Raw genomic sequence first — 11,779 nt, forward strand, 5'->3', positions numbered from 1 at the left:
TATTAGGCAGGGGTTTTGGCTAACTAATGGAAACCTTGCACGTTATGTCTATTAGCATGCCCAAACTGTTGGACAAAGTTCAGCACCCCCTTTGGATGTTTTATTGTTTTTATTTATGAAATTGTGGTCTGTATAACTTTTTTATATATATACTTTTTTCAGTTTTACAAGAATTTACAAATCTGAAACTTAGGTTGGTGTGCTCAGGCCTGCAGTGGAATATACTGTGTCATCTTTGTCTGTCAGGGGCCCAAGGATTTCAACTTATGACGCAAGACACTGCAAATTAAAAACCCCTAATAAACCTTTAATTAGAGCAGTTTTAACAAGACAAGTGACAAATTACATTAAAACATCTGAAGCTTTAAAAAGCCTGGATTATTGTACACCTTCCCCTCTGGCTTGCAGGTCAGGGACATTGGTCAAAACCATACATTGTATTGAGACTGCTGTAGAATAATATTACATTTTACAGTTATAAATGTACAGTGTTTACATAAGATACATCAGAGAGAAAAAAATAAAAACATCCAGAATGCAGATGCAAGTCAGGCGACACTTTGGAGCCGTGCCACACCAATCCAACTTTACATTCACTCTCTTTACAGACTGCAGGGAAAATCAAGAATAATAAAAATGACCAAAAAAAATATAATAATAATAATAATAATAGAGAAGCTCAACAGGCAATGCCAGGCTACGGCCACAAAGGAAGATTACACAGATGTGTGCAAGTACAGCAAAAATAAAACTCCTGGCTTGAATGTTTAGTGTTTTTATTTCTTACACAATACCAGCTCTGTTTAAAGTTAAACATCACTCCTCAACCCCTTAAAGTAAAAAAAAGCTGAAAGGGTGTGTGTGTGTGTGTGTGTGTGTGGTGGAGGGGCTCTAGTGTGGTAGCCTTGTTGACTAATGAAGGATTTGCACATTAACTAAAACCACATGTGGACATTTAGCATCAAATCTCATGTCATTACAACACAAAATACTGAAAAAGGATTAATAGAGGATCAATCGTCTCTGCTCTGAAAGCGATTAGTAATTTTGGACCATTTTAAAAATATGAATACATTCCCAACAAATGCAGTGACAGTCAATAAAACAGCACAAAATTAAGGCACAATTAGGTTATTTGCTGCAGAGAGGAGTGCACCTGTTATCCCCCCCGTCTAGACGTGCATCGCTTGTAGATCCTTCTGCAAATAATCCCCCTGCACTGCACTTCCCATAGACACAAAGCTCACACACAGAGCAGCTATCATGGAGAATTAATGGCCAGGTTTACTAAAAACCCACTCAGCAACATGCCAATGGCAGCTTTAGTCAATCTGGCCCTTGGTGTTTGTTTACATGGGGTCAAAGCATTTTCTATTTCTTAGAAAGGTATACAAATTTACTAGGAAAAAATTCAGATCACCTTAGCATATGGAAACTACACTTTATTAACCTCAAATGAACCCCCACCGCATTTTATTATTTTATTTTTTTTTAAACAGCTGGCGTTTGTCTATAGCTCGGAAAAGATATGACGTACATGACAAGCTTTCTCTCAATCTCTCTCATCACATGAACACAATGGCTTATCTGACATATAGATGAGATGTAGTAGCCCTGCCACAAGTGCAACCATGCACACGAGTAAGTTGTCTGAATGGAGCCTATTCAACATAGCCATTCTGGACAAAATGGGCAGTGTAGAGGTGGTATGAATGGCAACAGATGAAACCAGGTCAACTGCACCACCTGCTGACCAGACTAAGCTTCGGACGTGCACTGGTCAGTTTGGCGGGCCAAGGTTGATGCTGGATGAGGAAACAAAGTCAATACCAAACTGTAGCAGTCATAATGAAAAAGCATAACTTTTCAAATAAACAAATTATAATAATACATTAGAGTATACTGGGATATAATCGAGATGGGAAGATTGAGTAATCAGTAACCTATAGAGGGAGCCAATTCAGATCTCCACACACCTTTCAAAGCAATGAGGCCTTTTTATTTTTATATATATATATATATATATATATATATATATATATATATATATATATATATATATATATATATATATATATATATATATAAATAAAAGGCCTCATTGCTTTGAAAGGTGTGTGGAGATCTGTTTATATATATATATATAAAACCAACGGAAAGAAAAAAAAAAATACATTGACTCTTCTCTGAACTTAAATGAAACGGGTGTAACATCGTTGGCAAGAAACGAATTAGAGCTTATGACAATTTGCAGCTTTATACAGCTGATTTCAGCCACCACCATTCAACAAAATATTTACAGCACCCCTTCCAGAGTGTGTGCATGCCATTGTTTCTGGACTAAAAACTACAAAAGAAAAATAATAAAAAATAAGGAATACATCAGCTAAAACATCTTCTGGGAAATAAACATCCATTATATGATACAATTCAAAGCTTAAATATAGGGATACTTTAACCAGCACATGCAGCTATGTATGTATAGCCCGACAGAACTCCTTTCAAGTGAGGGGAGTTGGCTGGGAAAAAAAACAAAAAAAAAAAAAAACAAGAAAATAAAAATGGAGGGAGGAGAGCAGAACCGCAAGGACAGCCCCAGCTCTATTGTTTTATTTCCTTAAATCTGGACATTCGAATAAATTGGAAGCCATTTAATCCAAGTCTGTAAACAAAACAAACAAAACACAAAAGAAATCTATAAAGAAAACAAAAATTATATATATATATTGTGTCCACTGCACCAAAGTTGGGGAGAAGGGAATATAAACAACCAGCTCTTCTAAGCAAAGCTCAGATAATTCCACATAGATCCACCACCGGCCTCGCTCCAGTGTGCACATTGCCCTGTTCAGCGTGACCTGAAAGATGAAGCAGCTTACAGGTTTGAATCAAACCGTCCCGCGAGTGGTGCTAACAGGGCGGCACAGTGTCCACTTCAGCCCACAAATAGGAAAAACCTCCTGAGCTTAATTCTCACTGGAGAGGAGAGGGGAGGACATAGGAAAGGAGAATGTAGGAGGGGGTGGTGGAGGTGGGGGAGGAGAAAAAAAAAAAAAAAAAAAAAGCTTGTGTGGTCCTCAAGAGAAGCCCAGGGAGCTGGATGTGCTGGAGCGCTGGTGCAGACGGGCCATGGTGTTCATGCTGGAGCTGGAGGCCTTCAGGGGTGTGTTGCACCCCAGGGCCTGTGGGAAACGTTGGTGGTAACGGTCCAGACGCAGGTACTTCACAGTCACAAGTTTCCCTGAAGAAGCAGAGGGGAAAACAAGTCAAGTATTTAATAAATCCATACAGCAGTTTGCCAATAAGCACTGATGATCAATGTAGATTTCAGTGCTGTTTCGCTAACCCCCCTTTACTATAATTACTAAATGCATTTACCATCAAACCAGGAGCCATGAAGCGCTTTGAAAGCTTTCCCAGCATGCTCTGCTGAAAGGCACTTCACATAAACGCAGCCCTAAGAGAAACACAGGAGCACAGGATGAAATTCTTCATACTTCTCACAGTGTAAATATTGCTTCGACATTTTTGACAAAAAACTAACAAAAACACCTTACCTCTCTCGAGTTCTTGTCAACAGCGATGTGGACAATTCCATCATTGTCGCAGCATTTCTCCAGAATGGCTTCATGAATGGCAAGATGCCAGTTTTCCCCCACTTCCCTGTTTAAGACCGAAGTGGTGAAAAAACAGGTGGGTCTTTTAAACACGATAAACTGTCTTACAGTCTTAACCAGTCAATCAAATATACAGTGTATTTACTGTATAATACACCCACAATGTACAGGAACCACCATGCTTTAGTACTGCTGTATACTTGAAGGCTTAAGGCTGGTGGATACCTAGTGCAGACAGGGACAAGGCACATACTTCTTGCTCCACCGTCCCTGGTGACACACTTTGACACCAGAGTTATTCCCGGACAGTACAAACAAGGAACAAAGGAAACAGACCCCATCGTTCACATGTAAAGAGGAGGTCCTCTTTTCCCCCCCAAGATCACATTATTTTGGGAATTAGCATAGATTCATAAATTCAAATTTTATTTAATTAAAAAGAAAACCTGTAAAACACACTGCTCAAACACCATGGAGCTGGTTGCTAGTTGACCAAACAGCAGATGAGCTTTTGTTGAAGTTGGTTGACATAAAGGCAGCAGTGTGAATTCAGCCAATAAAAGATCTAGGCGCATTTGAGCCACCACTGGTCGGGCATTTCTTTTCATTTACGAGTGGTGCATGCCCGACCATTTCCTCCACAACCACATCACTTTGGTTGTGTGCCCAATGGCGCATCTGCAGCAAGCACGAACCAGCCTTTGCGTTTCTACACTGGATTTATTGGTCATTAGTATGAAGATACTTGCAGAACTTACATTACGGGGTCAAACATGTTGCGAATCTTTAGACACGGCGTCAAGCTGTTTGGTGGGGAATTCCTCCGATCCAGTGGGAATGCTGAAAAAAAAACAGAAGAACAGTATGTTAAAGGTGAAGCCTTTTAATCACAGGTTGGAGATCATGTCTTCTGATGTGATGGTTATTGTATGTTACAAGACTTACCTTTACCCTGCCATACTTTGGAGGGCATACTGCACATCTTGTCACAGGACGTGGAGGGCTGGAGCCACCTCCATACTAGGAAGTCGGCTCCCCCAATTCTTTGCGTTTCTGTCCGGATGCGGGACTCATTGGCAGAAAGGAAGGCAACAGCTCTGTTCCACACTTTCTTCATCTTCTTCCTAAAATATTTACACACACAAAACAGAGCTATTAGATCCCCACTAAGATGCTCATAAGATCTACCATTAAAGTAGGCTGTTTACAGAGTAGTGTTAGTAGAGTAGTACAATCTTCAAAGAAAACGAAAAAGCCTATGGTAAGAGCAATGGATTCAGACCTGTCCTGAGGCTGCACAAGGGAGTCCCGCACATGAGGGATGGGCAGGTATGGCTGCAGGTCCTTATTCTCCTGGCATGCTTCATTATGGCTCCTCAGTACATCTGCTCACACAGAAGCAAAGCTTTTTTTGTGCCCGTTTCCACAAAACTCATCATAACTACCATTTTGGCAGGGTAAATGGCCAAAAAATGACTATGAGCAATGATCTAGGATCAGTGGTAGTTAATAATATTAAAGCAATAAGAAAGGAATCTGATCTTAGATCAGCCCTCCTACTCTGAGAAGCTTCATCAACATGGACACAGGTCACCATACCTATGATTCGCTCCACCATATCATACATCTGCCTGGTCTCTTCCTCCTCTCTCCTCCAGCGGTACTTCATGTAATACATCAAGCCCCAAACAACACCAATGCCTTTATGGACACAGAGAAAGCAAGGGTTGACAACTGAACACAGCAAGGCTGTACCTCTTTAGTAAAGCCTTAGACCCTGTTTACACCTGGTCACTTTACATGTCTTGAATATTAGCATTACCTCTGGATAAGTCCAAGTCACATAAAAATGCAAGTGTAAACACATCCAAGATGCATTTAAACCAGACAAATCTGATCACTGAAACTGAGACAATCAAACTACGTTATAGCAGCGTCTACGAATCCATATGAATCCGGAGATGCATTTAACTACTGAGTGTAAACGCATGTATCCAAAATCGCATCCAAATACTAGTCACAGGAAGTGACCAGGTGTAAACGGGGTCTTGGATGTTAAGAGCTGCTTGTGGAACTATCATGCAAATTGTAAATTTGGTGTAGGCAAAAGCTAAAGCACTGAGAGACATACCAGCGAGGGCGAGGAGCACTCTGTAGATCACTGTGAAGAAGGCTCGTCGGAAGCGGCAGACAAAGGACAAGCGTGGGTGGGTGGACTCCAGACGGGAGATATCAGACACATCCTCCACTGCCTGCCCAGGGTCAGCTGCAATCAACCTGAAAGCCCAGCCACCATTAATGAAGGCAACAGGTTTTTACATAGCTGACACAGATGTAACAGAAACTGGGCCAGAATTGATGACGAGAATTGCACTGAAAACCCACCCAAAACTCAAAGAATTTAACACTGACAAAAACATACATTACAACAAGCATTTCTTGCATGTTTACCTTATACCAGCAATTTCTCCAGATTTTATAATCCACTCCAGAGAAATGTGTATCCAGTCTTCATAGTCTTTGTTTCGGAGCTACAAAAAGACAAAGTAATGCAATGTAATCAAATACAATCCATCAAAGTTACTAAACAACAGAGTAAAGAAGGGCTGAAGTGAAGCAAATGTAAGTGAGCATATGTTTAATTCAAGATACCTCACTTTCAATCACTCAAATTATTTAAAAGCCACTTCCAGTAGGAAGTGTCATGTCCAAATGCAGTCTAAACGGCTACAAACCGAACATGGTGCAAATAAATGAGACTATAAAGGTGAAATATTCACACAATAAAACTCCCCGTTCTCCATTCACCACGAACCTGCAGTTTACCCTTTTTGAGAAAAGACCATCGGCCCCATCTCAAATCACATCATCCACCCCACATAGTGCAAACACCACAAAAAGATCAGACAGACGTTGCTAATTCACAACCTACAAAGTGCACTACTTCGGGAAGTGGGGGTGATTTGAGTCAGGGCTTTACAGAGGCAACAGTGTGTGCTGCTTTTTTTAAGAGTGAAAGAAGAATGAGGAGTTCTTTCACAGGTGTAACTTCAGGAGAGCTTCAACACACAGCTCAGATGCACGAGTCTAAAGCCTGGAGACGCAGCTCAACAGGTGAGGAAGATGCACAGTCCAATTTAAAAAGGTCTACTTGTCAGTAGTCATGGCTGGCTGTTAACATACCACTGCCAGAAAGAGAGCTGCGATTGGAGGAGATAGCTTATGTTCCTGGCATGTTTGGTGTGTGAAAGACTTCATAAACTTAAACCTACCTTCAGATACTCAGCAGCCTCAGAGAAGGAGAGACTTCTGTTTAATGGCAGGTTTAGATCTCTGCAGTCATGATCCCCTAAAACAAATACATTAAAATATATTTTATTGACTCTTATCTTAATGTTCAAACTGAAACTTGAATTATTAATTACTGAGACTCTACGCAGCTGTTAGGATACGCTTAAAATCTTTAGTTACCTGCAATATCAGCCAGATGATTGTGCAGGTGGAGTAAAAGGCTGAGAATGAGGTCTCTCTCAATGTTGGACTAGGAGGAGGGAAAAAAAATTAAGCAGCGTTTCAGATGCCGTATTCAGGGTGACTCAACCAGTTCTACTACGATCCTCAATTGTTACTAAGTGGGTGAGCCTTTCGGGCTGAGATTATGCAGATGCTACACATACCAGCATTCAATAAAAAAACAAAAACAGAGAGCTCTACAAACTAATGCACACATCTCAAATGACAAAGACTTTATTTAAGTTAATGGTCTAGTTCACATTTTTAATGAAATGCACATTCTAATTAAGGATTTTTATGAAGATCAATTCAAAATCCAAACTCGTTACTAGGTACTTACATATGTGCTGTCGAACTCCACACCAAATGGGTGGCTCTTGACTGCAAAAGAAAAAGAGTGGATGCCATTATTGCTGTAATAGCTATAAGCTTTTCAAAGTCAACTTAGCCTGGTGAGAGAATTACATTCCTAGCAAAGGCAGGACTGCACTTTCCAGTAATCATTGTTGAGGGCAGACAGCGTCAGGGAGCATTTCAGTGTCTCACCCTTGTCCTACTGACTGCAAGAGAACTGAGTTTCATTCCTCTCATCAGCCTAAACTGAGCACGGTCATATCTCCCTTCAGACATGCTCTAGCTCTGAAAGACCATGGATGGGGGTCACACACAGCAACGAACCCAGGAACTGTTAAAAAAAATGGAAGATGTTTCCCCTGTCGGGGTGTGTTGTGTATTTTATTAGTCCCTGTGTTCCTTGGGTGCTTAATTGTGGGACAAATAAATCATTTAAGCCTAACTCGAGTGCCTCAATTGGCCCCACCAACATCTCAACCACAGTTAGGTCACAGCAATTTCTAGTAGGATCTTACTAGATAAAGCTTTGTGAACAAATGAACACAGCCCATGTAATTTCTTTACTTCAGAGCACAAAACTAGAGATGCATTCACAACCATATAATAATAATACTGATGATCTGGTTCCAATGGCATCTGTCAAGGGTTGGGATCTACATATCAGGTAGCAGGTGAACAGTCAGTCCTTTAGGTTGAGGTGTTGGAAGCAGAAAAAGGGCCAAGCATAACAATCTGAGCCCCTTCATAAAGGCCTCATTGTGATGGCTAGACTTCTGGGTCAGAACACCTCCAAAACATCAGGCAGGTCTTTGTGGGGGTGTTTCTTGTATGCAGTGACCTACCAAAAATGCCCCAAGGAATAACAAACCAGGGAACTTTGGGGTGCACAAGGTTCACTGATGCGATTCAGGGACTTCCCACCTCACAACCTACCTGAACTTAAAGGTTCTGCTGCTAATGTTAGTCTTGGTGTAACATACCACAGGACAACCTTGTGGAGTCTACACTTCGACAAGTCAGAGCCGTTTTGGTGGCACGGGAGAGGTACACACAATTATGCAGGAAGGTTTAATGTTATGGCTGATCGGTGTGTCCCACATATTGTGGTCACTACTAATCCAAGATGTCTGGTTTATTCATTTCTTTGCATTTTAACCTCATGAAAATTTATATTTTCCCATTTTTGGTTTTTAGAAATGTTTAAATACCAGCAGCAACATCCACATTGAGGTTGATTATTTTTTTTTTAAATGGTAGATATCAGCATTTACTCACAATTCTCAAATCGCATCCCTAGCTAGTAAAAGGTATACCCTGCATGTTAAAGTTCAGCGCAGTGATTTATGTAGATATTCTAGAAGGGGGAAAGCCACCGGTTTCAAATCACTGCTTTAGTATCCACTAACGTACTCCCAGAGTTTAAGTATTAGAATCGATATTAGGAGTGAGAAAAAAAAAAACGGGATCCATGTGTCGCTACACAAAACCATATCTAGGAACACGCACACCACAGACCAAACATCTGATGTAAGTGTCGCTGGACGCAGCCAGGCAGCCAGCCAGCAGTCAATCACTCTAGCTTTGGCCTGAGGCTTCTCAGGTCTCTTGAGAGACGAACAATTAGGCCGCTTTAGCTCGTCTGTGACCTAGATGTCTGCCACTGCCGCTCTTCACTCAAAGCTCCCTCCCCGAGAGCCTCCATGGGCACGCCACGCACTCAGGCTTTCGTAATACACCCACTGGCTCCTTCTGCCATAGCTGCACTAGACAGAAACACATTAGGCCTACCACTACATCGTTAAACATCAAAACTACGACCACTGCAGCGTTAAATTTGCCCCCAGCTTATCGCAATGGCTTGGGTCCTGGTTCACATCCTTCCCCCATGTTTAGAAGACATTACAGGCTAAACATACCTTAACCTGAACGTAAACTATATGGCCATTAGCTGTGAGGAATTTCCACATACCAGCAAAGCCAGAGACTGTAATTTCCTAGTCTAAACGCAGGCAGCAGCTTAACTGATAGGACGGATGTTTTGTTTTTTTAGCCAACAGAACTGTCCTAAACTGAAGTTCACAGCAAACTCGGGTATTTAACAGCACATCCTGCGAGAATGCCTACAGCCAACCCAATGAATGACTTAAAAGTGAAGCGGGTATGCAGAGAGATCACGCAGGGCTGATAACACACAATTACGCTACACTGACTAACGGATTCATTTAGTCTCGTTTGAACTCTGAGCCCTGTGGTAGGTGAAGACGGGGCACCTACAATGAGCATAAGTCATACCACGAGGCAGGTGGAGAGGGGGAACGCACACATTCCAGCGCCTGCAGGGGTGTTTCGCTCCTGTTCTGATGGTAATGCCACCCCTTCATCCAGGCCAAAGTGGCATATTCTGTTTCCTGTCTGAGGGTGCGAACAGCTCAGGGTGACAAGTGGTAACGTGTGCGTCTGACACATCTGACTGGGATAGCAAACACAGTCGTTTGAAGGATTCTGAGGTCAGGTTTACTCACATACACTTTCGGCAATTTCAGTTTCTTCCGTTGAAGCGCCAAACAAGATGAGATCATTCATTTAAACACCACGCATGGGTCTTGTGAACACTGACCACATAATAGTCTTATGCAGGAGTACAGAAACACTAGTTACACACTCACTACATGACTCATGGCCATGCTTATTAAAGCAGTCTGAAGAAACATCAAGGTCCTCATCAAGCACTGAAGGGAATCAGTGCCTGTATCTCCTGGAAGAAAGCAACTTAACACCGTTAATAAAATCCTCTTAACCCAAAGTACGCACGTTTGGGGCAGTCTGGGGCAGTTTTGTGCTGATGGATTATGCCTTGTCTGCAATAGAAGCCTAGAAGAATAGCACACCGGGCCTAGATTAAGCCAAACCACAGACTAACAGCATTTCCATCAACACTTGCACTTCAATTCAACCCAAGACTCTAGGAAACCGTTCCTAGAAAGGAACAGTGATCAGAGTCTCTGAACCCACTGTGATCAAACCAGCCCAATCATCAGGACACATGATACTTACTGATGACCCCGTCTGTGGAGCTGGTACCCCTCATTCTCAGGTACATGAGGCCGAGCAGCACGAAGAAGAGGCAGGCAGCGGTCAGGAGGAACATGGACAGGTAGTGTGCGCTGAAGCCACCGGTGCCAGACACCTCTTCCCTCCGGAACTGCTCCAGGAGCTCATCCTCGGGGGCTGGCTGCTTGCGTTTGGTGGAGGCCTGGCCGTAGCTGTGGTTCGAACCGGTGTGGTTCGAGTGGTTGGGTCGGTAGGTCGTGGACAGGCTGTTGTAGGAGGAGGTGAGTCGAGGTCTGAGGCCGAAGCTAAACGAGCTGCTGCGGCTGCTGGTGGTGTTGGTGGTGTTGGTGGTGGAGGTTGCGCCCTCCCCGCCGTCGACGTGGTTCCTGGGGCTGCAGCTGTCCATGTCTCCGCCATTCTCACCCATGATGCCTGAGCTGAAGCGAGCGGGCTTCGTGTAAATGCGGTTCAGACCAAACCCATCGCGCTCGGTGCTGCTTCTCCCGGATCTCCCGGATCTCCCGGATCTCCCGTCCTCCTCCTCCACCACCACCGGCTCTCTGCCTCTCTTGGCCGGAGACGGGGTGACTTTCGATATGCTTCGCCTGGAAAGCAGACGACGTTCGCGTTGGCGTTCACGTTCACGCTCCTCCAACTCCTCCTCCTCCTCCTCTTCTTCTTCGTCCGTGTCTGAGTAATCCCCCGCCAGCTTGGTGGTGCTGCTGCTGGTGCTGCTGCTGAGCGCGTACGGCGCCCTGCTCCCGTTTAGAGCCCGGCTGCTGCTGCTGCTCCTCTCGGTCTCCTCCTCCTCCTCCTCCTCCTTCTCCTCCTCCAGGCTGTTCTCCTTCCCCTGCCCGCTGTAATCCTTATCCCCCGTCAGGTTAGAGCGGGACTCTAACCCTAAGCTCGACTTACCCCGGTCCGCCCACCACGTAGACGACGACGACGCCCCGATGCCGCTTTTCCGACCCTCCAGAACCCCGAGAGGCGACTTTCTGTGGGCGACTCCGGCGCCACTTTCCTGTGGAGGCCTCAGCGGCTGCAGCCCTGGCCCGGAGCTCCGCTCTCTTTTAGAGCCGCTGTGGTTCAGGCCTGCTTTGTGCTGCGGAAACTCCGCGTCCGACTCGTCCGAACTGAAGCCCAGAACGAACTTTCCAGGCCGGTCTGGGCGCTTCGCGTTCAGAAGCTGGCGGCCTCCGGTCGGCCTGGCGCGGACGGCGGCAGCTCCCGCCGCTGGGTGGCCG

At 44.1% G+C, this 11,779-nt stretch overlaps 1 protein-coding gene across 1 annotated transcript in view; it reads right to left on the minus strand.

Moving 5' to 3' along the window:
• Positions 1-2,100: 2,100 nt before the first annotated feature.
• lemd3 (LEM domain containing 3) overlaps positions 2,101-11,779 on the minus strand; it is a 9,941-nt gene continuing 262 nt past the window's right edge. Inside the window, exons 1-13 of the mRNA XM_072673110.1 lie at positions 10,539-11,779; positions 7,471-7,511; positions 7,089-7,158; positions 6,890-6,966; positions 6,069-6,148; positions 5,749-5,894; positions 5,217-5,318; positions 4,900-5,002; positions 4,563-4,741; positions 4,376-4,457; positions 3,558-3,663; positions 3,379-3,457; positions 2,101-3,241 (exon numbers count right to left, since the gene is read on the minus strand). The exon at positions 10,539-11,779 is cut by the window's right edge and continues 262 nt beyond it. Of these exons, the coding sequence (XP_072529211.1) occupies positions 3,078-3,241; positions 3,379-3,457; positions 3,558-3,663; positions 4,376-4,457; positions 4,563-4,741; positions 4,900-5,002; positions 5,217-5,318; positions 5,749-5,894; positions 6,069-6,148; positions 6,890-6,966; positions 7,089-7,158; positions 7,471-7,511; positions 10,539-11,779 (2,470 nt within the window). The 3' untranslated portion in view covers positions 2,101-3,077. The remainder of the gene's footprint in view (positions 3,242-3,378; positions 3,458-3,557; positions 3,664-4,375; positions 4,458-4,562; positions 4,742-4,899; positions 5,003-5,216; positions 5,319-5,748; positions 5,895-6,068; positions 6,149-6,889; positions 6,967-7,088; positions 7,159-7,470; positions 7,512-10,538) is intronic.

This window comes from Salminus brasiliensis, chromosome 2 (assembly GCF_030463535.1).
Source record: "Salminus brasiliensis chromosome 2, fSalBra1.hap2, whole genome shotgun sequence".
NCBI lineage: Eukaryota > Metazoa > Chordata > Actinopteri > Characiformes > Bryconidae > Salminus > Salminus brasiliensis.